The 16,251-nt window shown below is 39.6% G+C and overlaps 1 protein-coding gene across 2 annotated transcripts in view; it reads left to right on the top strand.

Annotated features, from left to right (window-relative positions):
- SRGAP1 (SLIT-ROBO Rho GTPase activating protein 1) overlaps window positions 1-16,251 on the top strand; it is a 155,537-nt gene that overhangs the window by 97,035 nt on the left and 42,251 nt on the right. For both annotated transcript variants that reach the window (XM_052774600.1, XM_052774601.1), the window contains exons 5-8: window positions 6,018-6,200; window positions 6,590-6,718; window positions 14,060-14,281; window positions 15,079-15,180. In XM_052774600.1, coding sequence (XP_052630560.1) covers window positions 6,018-6,200; window positions 6,590-6,718; window positions 14,060-14,281; window positions 15,079-15,180 — 636 coding nt within the window. The remainder of the gene's footprint in view (window positions 1-6,017; window positions 6,201-6,589; window positions 6,719-14,059; window positions 14,282-15,078; window positions 15,181-16,251) is intronic.

Raw genomic sequence — 16,251 nt, 5'->3', positions numbered from 1 at the left:
TGGGAGTAGCTTAGCTTGTGTTGACTTTGGCTTGTGCCATCCTCATTAAAATTGTACATCATGTACAGGATTGTTGAAAAATAAGAACAGAAGCAGGTGAACCGAGGCTTCAGAAGATGTTCTAAGAACCTGTGAGCAAAGCAGGCTTATTTTGCTGGAATAATCAGAATTTTGTAAGGGCAACTTTACTTTTTCATTTTCCATCTCTTTTATGTAGAGAAGGTTTTCTTACACATTATGGTACATATTCATATGTTTTCTACATGTTGCTCACATGACTAGTGAAAATGCATTTTAAGACTATATTTTCAATTCTCAGTATTTTGTGCACTGGTTCTTAAATTATGACTCAAAACATCATGCTAAAAACAATTAAATAGCTAAGCTTCAGTCTGTACCTTTGCAAGTTCAGATGATATAAGTAAATGATGAGTGGCGAGTACTTTTAATTATGCATGGATTCTCCCTGGCTGTGCCAGCCAGTTAGTATTTTCAGGTCTGCAGCATCCCAGCTGCTGCATTGCTCTGTTACTCCTCTCCCTATTACGCTTTCAGCCAATGTAGACTAGTAATTAGTCCCATGTTTTATGTATGGATATAAGCTGTTGAAACTAGAGCAAGGCATACCTTTTGAGTGAGTGGGGATGGGGAAAGAGGAGCCTGGTTAGTTGTGTGGGGTCACAGAGAGGAGGTTATTTCCTGACAATTACCGGGAAAAAAGTTGCTCAAACTGAAAACTGCAGGAGGTTTGGGTTGGTGGTTTTTTTGTGAACTGAGAGATTTAGAAACCTTCTTACATGTTGATTTAAGGAGGCAAGAGATTATTGATTTTACAATAGATCATCTTTGCAACAGAGACAGCTCCCCAGTCAAACTCGTTTCATTTCTCTGGAAAGCTAAAATATCTTGTATTGTCAGATCAAATACTGGAATATGACAGTAACATCTGAGTAATTGGGAATGGTAGGAAACAGAAGGTAGGCAGAGTCTTTTCTTGCAATGGAGGGAGGACTCCACTGGATTTATTTAGGGGTGAGGGCATATTCATAAATGACCTCTAAAGGAGTCAGGGGGGATCAATGAATATGAGTTTGCTAAAAATACAGAACTGTTCTGGTAATAAGGATGAGGGTGAATGGTGGAGAAAAGCGATGCATGTCATGAAAATACATCTTCATGTCTCCCACTTGGCTTTCCAAATTACTGGCATCACACTTTTCACAAGCAATACAAATGTAAGGCTTTCAGAAAAATGAAAAAGTACGGACGGTCCAAAGCAAACAATTTAATATTAAATAAGACAGGGCTGCTGTGCTGCTTGCATTTTCCATTGCTTTATCTTACTATTTAAAAATCTTGGCTGTTTAATTTCTCAAGGAAGTTGCTGCCAGATTTTCTTTTTTCTTTGCTGAAATAACACAGAATCTGGATTCTCTGTAGAAAAGTTAAGTCCAATTTACTGTAGCACACCAGAGATCTGAGAAGGTGAAATCAGTAATTCTGTATTGGTAGTAATATATCAGTGACAATTCCTGGAACCACATCAGAGGTTGGTTTGGAAGTGAACAGGATGCTGAAAACAGCTAATACTGAGCCTACTTAACTGCTACAGGCCACTGAAGTAGTAAAATTGGCATAGGATTTTACTTATTTCTTGAGGAAAGTACTAGCTAACCTGATTTAATGAATCCCTTGTAACTCCACCTTCTGATAGGAACTTACGACTTAGCAGAGACAATTCTGAAACAATTCAAACACGGTAATTGCAACAGGGATGAACTACTGTTCCGTTAAATGCCTATTTCCTGAGAAACACTATGAAAAAGCCCTTAATTATGCAGTTTTATTAGAAAAAAAAAAAAACAAGGTAACACATGGTAATTCCAATATATTTTAACTTAGTAGCATTCAGTCTTAGTACCTTGAGTTAAGAAGATTTCTAGAAAAGCAGTATGCATGTAGAAAAGGAAAGCTAGCACCTTGCTACAGGAACGTTCCTCTCTTGTAGCCCACAGAAGTACAGCACTAATTACTGTCTTGTTGATTGATTTGCCCAGATAACAACTGTGGGTTTAAATAAAGTAATTATCTAACGGTTTACTCTAATGAGCCCTTCCCTGTGATAAGTGCTGTCTTCTGCCCTGAGCCTACTTGCTGAGCTCTTATGAATGATGCTGAAAATTTGGCACACAAAATGAGACGTTTATATCACTAAGTGAACAGTCTGTCACCTACAAGTGAGAGAGTACATAGTTTGGGTAGCATAATCTTGTTCATCTGCTTGTAGTCTGACTTAGTTATCTGACAGAAATCTGTATTTTACATCACTGGATCTGCAGAATAAACCTGCTAAATTAATAGGAGATAAACTCCCCGTTTAATTTTAGAAAGGGAGTAGAATGCTTCTTCACTACAGCAGAGAAGTGCAGTATATGTCATGATGACAGTTCAACATCTGCAAAATTACGACCTTGCTCTCTTTTCAGTGCATACTTGATAGCTGATCAATAAGTACTTTGGGGTCTAATTAAAGTCAGTTCAGTGATGGATACTCTCACAGGATAGTCTATCGTTCAACAGTTTAGTGGACATTTGAGAAGTGGTATTGCTTATTTCATTGGATTATTTGTCATTTGAATAACAGATCTGTGGATCTGTTACATATTCACAGATTGGAGATCTGTGGATCTCAGAATTCTTCATACAGTAAGTCTATTTACATGAATTAGGCAAGCCTGTTACTGTCTTTTACAGTATCTAACAGTCTTTTAAAAACTCCAGGGAGAGAAGATGGCATAATATTAAGGGAGAGAGTCATATATGCAACTTAGCATGCAAATTCTAAGCTAATTTGTTGAGGAAGCATGCACTGAAATACTTGGAAGCCAACTCCCTAGCTTGTTCCCATTTATTTTCCATATGTCTGTCTAATGCTTTCTCAAGTTAAGTTTAGCTGCTGCAATATCGGCTCTTAAAACACATTGACAAATCATGAAAAAGGCTGGAGCTGTCAGCTTTCCCCAGAGGCTTGCAAAATAATGATGTCACTAGCACATGAGATAAGCAACGCTGTCAACATAACAAACTGGACCCATGTCAAATGCATAGGCTGATCACTGCTCTATACATAGTCTGTATTGATTTCTAAACCAGCATGGCTCGGGTAGGACAGACTCTGACTGTTGTCCAGCCTTGAATATACTGCCAAAGGGAGGGCTTCTTTTTCAAGTTTAGTTATCTTAGGATTCGTTGGTACCAAGAACTTGTGCAGTTTGTTGCAAGAACATGGGTTTCAAGTAGACTTCTTGGTTCTCCATAGAGAGTATGAGCTCCATGTCATCCTCACACAAAACTTGACTTTCAATTGGTGTATAGTGAGACACTCTGGATTTGGTAGCACATGCTGTAAGCAGGCAGTGAGAGGAAGAAAATACTTTTCAGTGATGTGAGGTTAGCGGAGTCAGCGTGGAGGCATGTGAGCCTCTTGGTGAGAGCTGGTAGCGATACACTTGTACTCCTTCACTCAACAGAGAGGCAAACTGAAATGTCACAGCCGCTGCAGGAAGACATTTATGTCTAGTCCATTGGGCTACATGGAACTCAGAAAAAAATGCTTCAAAAACTTCAGTGCTTACTGCTTTTGTCAAGCAGAACAAATCCTTGCTTCACCACTTAAGTCAGATGCTGCGAGATGTGCTGTTAGGAAACTCTGAGACAGTATTGTTCCCTCTTTGCTGGCAGAAAAACTGAGAGAGTAAGAAAATAACTTTCCAAAGTGGTAAGACACATGAGTTAGCCTTGTCCCACCAACTAAAAAGCCTCTGGAGCTGACACAGAACAAAAGAAAAAAAATAAAAGCAAACACCTCTAGACTTCTGTAAAGAAGCACTCCAAAAATTGAATAAAAAGGCCAAAAGAGAAGGGCACAACCTTGTTTTTAATTTCCTTTTCCCATCATTTTTAATAGAGCCATATCACTTTCTGTGCTTCTCAGGTTTGTTTTATAAATCATTTCTTTAAGAAGTGCATTTCTTCTCTTTTCAGTAATTCTTTCCATGTGGCTATACGAGTTAGACTCCCCGGTTACAGATTATCGATAACTTTAGAAATGCCTTTGGTAACAGTGCAGGACGTAGGGAGCTGAACGCGCCCTTTGGTTAAGCTGAGAACTGTGCAGATCTTGGCTCTACAGGCTTGCCTTCTCTTCCCTGCTTGGCTTGTTTCATCTTTGGGTTTTTGCCTCATCTATGTAGACTGTGAGCTGCTGGGGCAGCGGCTGTTCCCAGCGGGTGTAGGCAGTGCTCAGGCAGGCAGCTCTGCACTCTGGTCAGGCCTTGGAACACGACTGTGCTATAAAATAGCAGCAGCAATAACACTAAGCCCTGCTCCGGGCAGTTTGGTTTTTTTCAGCAGAGCACTGCAAGCATATGTTTTTAAAAATAAAACCAAGACAACTCTTTTTGGTGCATGGCTCCAACTGTTTTACCTTACTATAGGAAGTTAGTGAAGACTTGCCTGTTTCATTTTTAATATCAATCCTATTTCAGTTCTATTAACAGCATGGCATCAGTATTAAATTGTGGCATACACAGTTATGGTGTATAACATATGCATAGCATACATGGTTGTGCAAAATGGCAGCTCTCTAAAAGCTTCTTTCTTTCTGTTGCACGAGACTAAATATGCATCAGTTCAGCCATCACCTGACGTGGCGTGCAGTTGGTTTGTGTCGACCCACGCTAAGCCATGCTGCAGTGAATTTGCGCTATCTAGCTTTAGCATCCCCAGTGTTGCCACTCTATGGAGGCTCCTTAGGCTGGCTAACTACTCAGTTACAAAAAGTAGTCCTCCCCCTAGGGAATATTTCAAGGCAGCTCCCCAAACTAGTCTGTCTCCTCCATGGGTCACACAAAGCTCTGCTGAGGGAGCAACAGCCCATTTGATTCCTCCCTGGCTGTGTCCTTTGGAGGAAATGTGGATGGCTTGCATGGCCTCAGCCCAAAGATAACATCTGCTGGCGAGAGCTCTGGCACCCTGTGGAGAGGAAAGGAGGCCGCCGGCCACCTGAGGATGCCTTCCTGCTTTGGTCCTTGCTTGAAACTTAAGGCAACAACAACAAAAAAACAAAGAAAGAAAAAAGGTGCTGGGGAAGGTGGAAGGAGGCTTTCTTTGCTGGAGGTGGGCAGAGACAGCCTCCCCAGCAGAGGTGGGTCGTTTGTGGTTGCTTGCTGCCCACTACGCAGCATTCAAGCTGAGGCTTTTCTTGCTTGAAGAAGAAGGAGAGGACCGGGCTGAACCAGTCCCTCTCCCTCTTTGTGGTCTGTGCAAGCACGTATTTGCAGGCTGGCAGCCCAAGCTCTCTTGGCTGCAGAGCCAGCGTGTGTGTAGAGGGAAGATAATGGTATTAACCTGGGGGGCTATGGGGAAAGCATCCTCACGACTTATTTATCAGGTGGCTCCTTCTCCGGCTCTCACCTGGTTGTACGTCGCGCCCAGCCTGCAGGCTGCGCGGTTGGGAGCCACTTCTTCCCAGGCCACGGACAGCCACCCAGCTGGCTGGGGACGTGCTCCCAGGCCGAAGCTTCCCACTGCCTCTGCTTCCTTCCCCTTTCCTCAGTGCTGAAGCGGGCCTTTCGCTTTCGGACATCCAACGTCCACAGCCGAGCTGTTAACTTAGCCCTGAGGAAGTCAGATAGATATGGCGCTGGTATAGATTTAGTTTTATTGCTCGTTATTTCAGGTTTTCATTCAAAATAAGAATCCTGAAGGTTAATAAGAAGGATTTTGCTCTTTCCTATCAGAGCAATGGAAAAAAAACCCACCCCTATTAGGCTACTACTAAAGTAAATCAGAAAAGAAAAATGCAACCAGAAGTCCTCAATCTCTGTTGGCAAAGAAACTTATCCAAGGTCCGTGTTTATAAGAGAACATATTACTCAAAGACCCTGTGGTTTTTCCATAGACACCTTTATTTTTTCATTTTCTCCTAATTCTCCTTTGATTCTTGTCTTTTGCAGGTCATGAAAACATACCACATGTATCATGCAGAGAGCATCAGTGCAGAAAGCAAACTGAAGGAGGCAGAGAAGCAAGAAGAAAAACAGATTGGGAGGTCAGGAGACCCTGTTTTTCATATTCGACTAGAAGAAAGGCACCAGAGACGGAGCTCTGTGAAAAAGATTGAAAAAATGAAGGAAAAAGTAAATAGTCCTTTTATTTAGCTTCATTTGAAATAAATCCAGTGCATTTCTGACATTCTTTAGCATGATATTAGACAGAGAAGTCCAGCTGGGAAATAAAATTAAACAAGGTACACATAATAAACTAGCAGTGGGTTATAGATAACTTCACTCAATTGCAGTTCAGAGAAGGGAATACTTTATTCCCAGTGTAACTCTTACTACATGGTTTGTCACATTTGAAACAAAATACTAAGTTATCACTCTGTATTACATTTGTTACATGCATAACAGGCTGGCAATTAAGATTCTTTCTTGTTAATCGGAGTGTGTGCTTGAATTGTTACCATTTTTGCTACATACCAAAAATGAAGTAATTCAAATACATTAATATACAATCTCTTTCCTAGCGTCAAGCAAAATATTCTGAAAACAAGCTGAAATCTATTAAGGCCCGTAATGAATACCTGCTCACCCTTGAAGCAACCAATGCTTCTGTTTTCAAGTATTATATTCATGACCTTTCGGATTTAATTGATGTAAGTATTGGCACATTGGGTTTTATATTTATTCTGTTTGGGAATATTACTTTTTTTTTTTTTTCATTTTCAAAGGAAATACATTAGTCATATGGCTTGCCTACAAGACACTTATCATTTATAACGTTGTATGGTATAATCAGCAGGTTTTCTCTTTAGCTTTATATTTCACAAAATAAAGTGCCAATAAGATGCTGAACCTATTCCTTTTAAGTTAGAACATTATGTTTTCTCCCCATGTGGCAAGAGAAAATATGACAGGAATAACACAAAAAAGGTAGACATTTCCATTTTGTACTATAAAAGGATTTCTGGGGTACAAATATTTTTTACAAGATAAGCTTCTTAAGCAGGCATCTAATAATGGTATTTCAACTGAAAAGAGGGCATTTCCTCTGTGTCTTCAAAATCATTTAGTTTCATTCATTTAGTCATTGAATCAAATATACAGTGCTTTTTATTCTTATTTCATGTAGTTTGCAGAACAGACACAATCAATCCTGTGCTCTGTACTGTCAACAGAATTGTTACTGATTTTCATCAAGTTATTCCTGTGAGAACATCCTAGGAGAATGAGGTTATACACTGATGTTGACTTGTACCAGCGTTTGGTCTCCAGAATCTGTGTTACTGACATGTTTTTAGATGATACGGTGGGAGGATCCCACACTCTATCATGTCCCACTCTCTTCGTAACCTGACCACATATTTGATAGAGGAAATTTGGAGGCAGCAAACACAAGCTCAAGAATATTCATTCACTGGCAATGTAGTGCTAAATAAGTCAGTGGGTACACCTCTGTGGCCCATGTGAAATGCTAGATATTTGAATGTGTTTTCTACTGCAACAATAGCATTAGTTATTTACAAGAGTAAGCAAGATTCACATACAGTCATTTCTGGTGGGATGTTCATCACAAAGATAAGCCAGCTAAGCTCTGGTTTGCAATATAGTATAAATTAATGCAGCATTTGACGAGAGGTTTCTCATTTCTACTGCCTGGAGAAGCAAAGCTTGATAGAGAAGGGGAAAAATGCCATCTTGAGATGAGTGGACTAAAATAGCTGCATGTTTTATTGTATGTTTTCTAAATACTGAGAGTCAGTTTTGTTTTCTTCGACATTTCTGTTTTCCTGTAATTTATAAAATATTGCCTGATTTTGTTACAACTTTTACCTTTTCCTTTTCAACATTTTTCTCTCCAAATGGTTTTGCTCTGGTTTTTTTCTTGCTTCTTTCTTATAAGAGATGGTGATGTATCTTTTTGGTGTTTTCAGTGTTTCTGGCTGTCTCTATCTCAACATCTCTTTTCTTCCTCTTTCCTACTTACTGTTGCATGTCTTCTCTCTTCTGATTTCTTCTGGTTTATTCAGCTGTATATTGTCCCTGTCTAACCTACATCCATGCACCTGCACATCCTGCTCCACACACCTGGCCTGCCCAGGCAATGGCAACATTTATCAGGGTCCCAAGAGATAGATGATCAGGGCAGAAAACTAAGGACAAGCAGCATACCTGCTAGGGTACCACCCAAGTGAGAAGTTGTCCCTACCTAATGGGTAATTTTCCTGATACTGCTTAAAGGATGATGGATTTTTAGCTTCTAGTTAGGGCATGTCATAAAGATGAGCTTTATGAGTTCTTCCTGGTTGCTGGAAGGAAAGGTCCCTTTTCCCCTCCTCCCAGCACCCCCACCCCTTCAGAGGCTGGAAAGATGCTAATTTTGTCTTCTCTCCTGCCTTCTCTTTCGGAGCTCACACTTCCCAGTGAATGTCTCCAGTGCGTGTTTCTACTTGGTCAAAACTTTCTCAGGTTGGAAAATGCACCTGATTTTTACCCATTTCATCGATGACCCCAGAGACTGCCGTAGCAGTGAAAGCTGAGGGGAGGAACCATGGGCCTGAAGCTTCACAAAGAATTGCAAGGAGAAGCAAAGTGAAGCTCTCTCTGCATATATATACAAAGACAACACTCTTTGGAGTTACTGTTTGAGAAGATATTTACACAACCATGAAGACTAGAGCTTTCTAACTGCTAGTTTTTAATAGAAATATACATTCTACAGTACTTAGTAATGCAGGAAAATGATGCCTAATTTGCGTGGCTTTTTCCAAGCCATGGACCAATGTAGACAATAACATTCTTTTGGCAATATGGCTTTAGAAATTACTCTTCCCTAAGGAATTTAAATGGAAAGTCTAGCTGCCCTTTGCATCGCTGTGTTGTAAGAGTAGGCTGTAAACATGTGCAACCAGAATTTGCTTCAGAGCCAATTTAATCCGATTGTGAGCTTGTTCAAATGAAGTGTCTTTCAGACATTTGTATTTAATCAGAATATGCTGTGAAGGCATAGGTATCTAGACACAGTGTTTACTACTTGACAAAGGAAACGCTTTTTGTAAATGCAAGAGTCTTGGCAAGATTATGGGATTATATCATTGAAATGTGAGACATGCTTCCCACTGGCCATATGTTGCAACAGTCCAGACTATCTCGTTCTGTAAATCTATTAATGTCATGGTACGATTCGGAGTTTTCAGAGCAGTGGTGGCGATTTCTTTCTTTGCCCTCTCTATTTTGTCCCCATCTGCCTGCCTGCCTTTCTGTGTTTCCCTGAACTCTCTCTGTCTTTGCCTGTACAGAAGGGGATTACCTCTTCTCTGTGTCTGAATTCCAGTTAACATGGAAGGGATTTCTATCTCCCTGAGCTGTTGGTGTTGCCCATAAATGAAACTGAATGTTTTCCTACATTACTGAAAAATATGTCTGATAAAAATCAGATAAATATATGAAGGAATGCAGTGAACTGTTTAATAAATTTTTTGTAACAAGATTGGGGAGGGTTGTGGGACTATTTTTTTTTTTTACAAAAAAAAAAAAAAAAAAAACAAACATTTTTTCATTGGATTCCACTGCATTATCCATTTGTGAGGCTCATATGGAAAATTCTAAATTGCAGTTCCTCAGCTGAACTCGGTCTGAACTGTTCAACTCCTTCATTTCATTGACAAAGCTCAGGGCTTCTGACTTACAATTATGATGTGTTGTTCATCTTAAGCTCTTGTGATAAAAGCAAGACAAAAATATTGCTGGAGTCTTAGCTGGATGTTTTAATGCATTGAAGTGAGCTGAGGGTTGGGACCAACATTTGCAAAGAAGTAGGGAGATAAGCAGGATTTGATATGCACAGTATATTTCTGTCCTCTGCATATTGTATTAGAGGAATTTGAATTTTCTGTTGAAAATTTCTTCTCTGCTCACTGTATACTAGGATCTAGTTCAAGTGGAGGATGAGGTTAGGTTTTTTCCTTTATTTGTATCTTGTAAAAAGTAGTAAAGTTTACTTTTTAGCTAAATTAAATAGTATGTAGAATTTTTTTTTTTGATTGTGGGTTTCAAAGGAGCAACAGAGTACACACCCCGGCTAATCTGACTGTTAGTACCAACATCTGTCCATATGGCACATACTATTACTCATTTACTTGAAGATTTTCATGTAATTGAGTTTATTAGATTTATCTGGGTATAAGAGGAAGGTAGGGACCTTTTTTCAGACTTACCATGCACTCATATGATCTGAAGATAAATGCTAGGAAATAGTGATCAAAACACTGTAGTTGACTGTAGTTCTGCTGCTGGAATAAATAAAATATTCATGTGTTGGTCTTTCTTAGAGTAGAGTTGCTGAATCTCTAATTGCAGTCTGCATGCTTTGGATGGTTAAGAAGTTGGGGAACATTTAGCTATTATGAACTTAATTTATTCTGTAAAGGTTCTTTGTTAATCATTCATAGAACCAAGTTTAAAACTAGGGTAGAGTGTGTGCAGCTCACAATCTTTATTATGTAAGTTCTCATAAATATGATACGTGCAGCCAGTTCCCTTTGATTTGAATGTTGATGTCTGTGTAACAGGATGAGTAGAAAGTGACTTATTCAGAGGTTAAGGCTTTTTTTAATGAATTTCTCTCTCCATTGGCATTAGAATTTTATTATTATTCCTGAAATGAAATGAAGAGCAGCTTGGTTGTTTGGTTGAAGCTGTATGCTAAGCACCGCAGTTTGTTTTGTTCAAGCCTAAATACACTCTGGGGTGCAATAAAGACAGTAAATGCTCTTGAGACTGCTTCAGATTTAATTCCAAATAAGAATAAAATGCAAATTACAAAATTAATTTTTCACACATATCCCAAATGCATCACTCATCTCCCTCCTTTTTGCCCAACCAAAAGTCTTTATGAATCCAGGAATGCAATAAACCTCATAGTCTATGACTTCATTCTCTCATTTCTCACCTTCATGTCTTACTGCACCAACTGACATCTCATCTCTCTAGGCCATAGATTGATAGCAGATCTCATTAGCCATCTAGGCTGTAGCCTTTGTGTGCTGATTAGTGAACCTCAAAGATTCATATTTATTTTGTCTAACAGTGTGGTTGCTCACTTGAACTTTACAAATCTTTCTACAAATCTACAGATTTTTCCTGAAAATTGTGTGTACATGCAGGCATGCAAGTGTGTATATATGCATACATTTGTACTTTTTTGCAACACCAGAAAGGTTGGTGATTTTTTTTCCAAGCCTAGCCAGACAGGATGTGGTGGGAGCAGCAGTTCAGTGGCAGTACCTTCAATTTTTAGTCTTAGTAATGAGCAAATACCTGAAGTGCCATCTCCATTATAGACAACTCTCTAAACCATCACTAGTACTGACAGATTAGAAAGGTACTCTTCTTTCTGAGTAGCCATGAGTTGATATTGTGACAGCCATTCCCCAGTTAAAATTATCTTTGTCTCCAAATTTCGGAGAAAGTGAACTATAGTCTGGCAGAAGTAAGAGTTGTGATGTCTAATGAGTGTTTATTTTTGCTTTTAAAAAAAAAACAACTTCACTTATGCAAATTCTATTTTTGCTTAAATCATTGAAGCAAAATTCCCAATTCAGGCATTTTAAATTCCATTCAAAGAGCCATTGGTAATAAGGCATTAGTTCAGGTTCTGGATTTAGCTCCTGTTTGCTCTGCTGGCATTGGCATTGCAAGTAAATGCCTTAGTCTGGCAGGATATTCTGCTTCACTTGAAGAATCCTTCTTCTTGGCTGAGAAGCTGTATTTATTACCATGTTCAGCTGCCATTACCTGCAGAAGATGACCATGGTGATAGTTACTGAGTAGATTAAGGGTTAAACAGCGAAGTTCTTGGTACTGTCACAGCATAAAGGCTGCAATCTTATATTCCAACTCGCAAAAAAGCTGCATCAGAAACCCACACAGCTCTGATTGGAAATCAATAAGCTTTCTATTAATACTCAGGTTAATCCTCCAGAGCCAAAATTCAGGCTTTAGATGCCTGCAGTTTTATAACACATGGATAGTTGGCCATGCTAAACCTGGCATTGCCCTCTATTTCTCATTTCCTCTCAGTTTAATCTTCCATGAGGTCTCTCTGAAACTAATGCACATGAAATAAAACAGCTGTCCTGATCCACTTTCTTATCAGCACTTTCAGTCTGTCTTTTTCATCCAAGATAGTGAATTAAATATGAGATCTGATTTGACACAGAACAAGAGAAAAACACCAAGAGACTTTTACTTTTAGAAACAATATTTTTTAGGATGGAGGTCTTTGAAATATGGATGTGCTTTACTATAAAAGTTGAGTGGCTGTTTTAGTAAGCGTAACACAAATTTCCCTTCTATAAACACAAAGGAGAGAGGTTAACCTATGTGTGCTTGATTGAACATGACATCTTTATTCTGTTTTCTTCAAATGGTTCAGCAACTGTTTTTTGGAGAGCCACTGTCCCATCTGCAGTAACTACCTGGATACTCACCTGGACTGAAAGCTTAGTCTTTCTGGAGGTTAAAACAGCCCTCTGCAGTCAGATTTCAGAGAGCAGCCTGATCACTAGTTGTTAGTGCACCTAAGGCAAGGTGTGAGGGGTTTCTTTCTCTTCTATACGCAGGTTTAAGCATGGTAAATAAGTTGAAAACTCTGACGCAGTGTCTGCATCTGTTTGTCTGTCTGTCTCCCTCTCTCTCTTTGTCTCTCCTTTTTCAAATAAGTAAGAAGAAAGGGAGGGGAACATGATCCCATGAGTCCTAGTCGTTTGTAACAGCTGTGAAGGAGGTATGCATATAAACAGTGCACACATGCACATAGTCTACAGTGGACTGAATTCAAATTGCTTCTTTACCCAACTGCGTCACTTAACTTGCGAGTCCTGGAGGGAAGAATTAAACTGTGGGTGGGCACCCAGAACGGGTGGCTGGGAGCTGAGGGATGCCCTAAAGCAGCGTGCTGGCTGCCCATGCCAGGCATTGGCCTCTGAATGGGACAGATCTCTCCCGTTTGAATAAAGAACATTGCTTTGTATGCAACTGTTAGCAGACTGATGTGCCACTATTGGGTGACAGAGAGGTTTGTGATATATCTGCCATTACCTGGAAGCTCACTGAGCAGAAGCTGAGGATATTGTTTGCTGTGTAATGTGGGGAAAAAATTAAGGAAACAATCACTTGATACATTACTGCTGTGACATTTTAAAAATATATTCAGCTGTTCCTCTAAAATATTAACCAATCATGAATAATGCAAACCAAGGATGTTTAAAATTCAAGAACAAACACAACTTTATGTTCTACCAATTAGGTTTCAATTACATTCCAGTGTTATTCTCACCCCCAGAAAAAGACATAAATTATGACTTTCTGCATTTAGTAACATGATGTACATTGCTGGCTCTGTCTGAGCATGGGAAATAAGGTGTTTACAGTAAATATGTTTTCACTATTGGGAAAGGATGTTAAACCATTCTTATTGCATCAAAAAGCATCTTAGATGGGTCCCTAATGCTAGAGGCCATTTGGGGGGGTTTTGTTTGGGCACAGACATGGTGAGCAGGAATTGCTTCATTTTCAGTTTGGTGCTAGCATTGATGTAGATGGTAGAGTTATGTCAGGGTGGGTTTAAATAGATGATCTGAGGCTTACATATGACAGTAACACTGAAAAGCCCACTTGTATATGGAGTCTCAGACCTTTTCTATGTAAATACAGTGACTGCACATATGTATCTGATAGACAAATGCAAACATACTGCCATACATGTACACTTGAACTCTTCTGTAAAACTGTCCTTCAGTCTTTGCAACGGAATGAGGATACTAAATACTTACTGTCTTGACCCCAGTATTGTATTTTAATTTAGAAGATATTTTGTAAAACACTTCAAAGACAGAAGAATTTCAGGACAGAAAATTTTAGTGATAATTTGTGGCTCAGGATATTGGAATGGTGTTCCTCCTTTTTAAGTTGTTTTCTCTTTATTGTGTTTTCAGTGTTGTGATCTTGGATACCATGCTAGTCTGAACAGAGCCCTAAGAACATACCTTTCTGCAGAGTATAACCTTGAAACTTCCAGGCATGAGGGCTTAGACATCATTGAAAATGCAGTTGACAGCTTGGAGCCACGAAGTGACAAGCAGAGATTCATGGAAATGTACCCCACTGCTTTTTGTCCACCAATGAAATTTGAGTTCCAGTCTCACATGGGTGATGAGGTCTGTATACTGACAAGTATCCACACAGTGAGTGTTTCTGTTTCTATATACCAAGACAGAGAACTTACCCCTTTTACAAAGAGTTTGGTAAAGGCTGTTATTGCTACCCAAAAGCAAGTGGATCAGCAATAATATTTTGCAAAACTGGCAGCGCTGTTCTGAGTTTCTTCAGAGTTCTTAAGTAAAAACCATTGTGTGTTATTATACTCTGTATTACTCATAATGACATTGCTGCGAATTTGCTGGCCAGCCTGTGCTCAGCCCAGCACTGGTGTAAGTAGCGACTTTGTGTCTTCACTACCTGCCTCATCCATAACAGAGCTTGTGGGTGCTATTTGAGAGCAGCTACAGAGCTGCTCCAAATTATGCATGCTGAAATGCAGCCTTTTCCCCTTCTTCGTCCCCCATTTTATCATCTGGAGATTTCAAGTGTACAGGTACCCCAGCTGTGCCCTGTTCTGCTCACCAAAGGCCAGTAGCAAAGCAGAATGCAGAATCATCTGTGTACATCTTTTATCTGAAGGTAACTCCAGGGTTTGCATTTCTGTGTGATAGAGAAGCAACGCAAAGCAGCCATACAACAAGGCTGTGCTCTGTAGTCATAAGATGCAGTATGTAGTTCCACACCTTGTAACACATAAATACTTTAAATTTAGATGTACACATTTTATTGTCTGCTTCATTAAGTTTTAGTAGCTTTGGTAGGAATTTACCTAGTTTTAAGGAGAGCAACCAAAGACTATTGACTGGTTTTTTTAATTCCTTGCATCTTACAGCTCTTTCTGATTCTTCGTTAGGTTTGTCAGGTTACTGCCCAGCAACCTGTGCAAGCAGAGCTTATGCTTAGGTATCAGCAACTACAGTCGCGACTGGCCACACTCAAAATCGAAAATGAGGAGGTAAGATCTGTGTCTACAAGGGCTATGCATTGAACACCATTTTCAGGAAGGTGCAGTGTTTTCTACCTTGTCAAAAGCACGTAAATGACCCTGCAATGGCTTCAATCTGTATGAGCTGTTTTAATTTTAAAAATCAAACACTGGCAAATATGCTAAGGTAGATCTGTGTCTGCTTTATAGAGGTTTGGGAACTTACTCTTCTACCTGTCCATACATTGACAACTACTGAGTTCTGTGTTTTGCAGATGCTTCAGTGAAAACTTGTTAGAGCACTTATTTTTAAAGTTTTGTGGTTGAAAGCAACTAAGCACAGTTATTGTCTTCTGTGACCACCCCCTGTCCAGTCCCCAAATTGCTACTTGTGAAGTACAGTGGAATTTGGACTGTCTTTTGTGGTAGCTGAGTCAAAATCTCTTGTGCTCTCAGCTACAGCTATTTATAAACACGAGTACTGAATGCCTTTGACGGGAATAGCTCACCTAGTAAAATAAAATGCATTTTTTTTTTAAATGCAGTAAAGCTGTGCTGTTCTCTTTCCCTTGCTCTGGCAGCAGAGGGGCCTCCCAGTGGGTATAAATTGCACTTTCATCCAATTTAAGGCAGTGTTAGAGGCCCTCAGTTTAAATGGGAATCTGTTCCTAAATTAAAACACAGGGTTAATTTAATTTGTTAGTGTAGTTTTGTGATAAGTTTTCAGGATTCCAGTTTTTCTTACTCTGTGTTATGTGCTGAGTGCTTAGAACAAAGTATTAATGTCCATGAGACATGTACAGTCATCTTTAAAAAATCCCACTTGACTTCAAGGTAACAAAGACAAAAGGAAGGAGAAAGATTATTTCTTTCAGTAAAGTGAAGTGCAAGGTCGTAGAGGGAGAAATCTTTTGGCAGGCACAAAAAGGATGTTTGCCGACACTGGAGATGTGTGTAGCGGTGTGCCTGATTCAGTTAAGTTGACTCTGCTAGAGACTCTTCCGAAGCAGAACTGGGAGGTAAATCACACCCTTGTGAATCCTGCCAGTTACTTTATGGCATTGTGGAAACGCTGCATCCCCTGTTCCACGGCCTCTGTGC

This window comes from Harpia harpyja, chromosome 23 (genome assembly GCF_026419915.1).
Source record: "Harpia harpyja isolate bHarHar1 chromosome 23, bHarHar1 primary haplotype, whole genome shotgun sequence".
Taxonomy (NCBI): domain Eukaryota; kingdom Metazoa; phylum Chordata; class Aves; order Accipitriformes; family Accipitridae; genus Harpia; species Harpia harpyja.
Note: the sequence above shows the minus strand (reverse complement) of the source record. Positions and strands in the feature narration are given on the sequence as shown.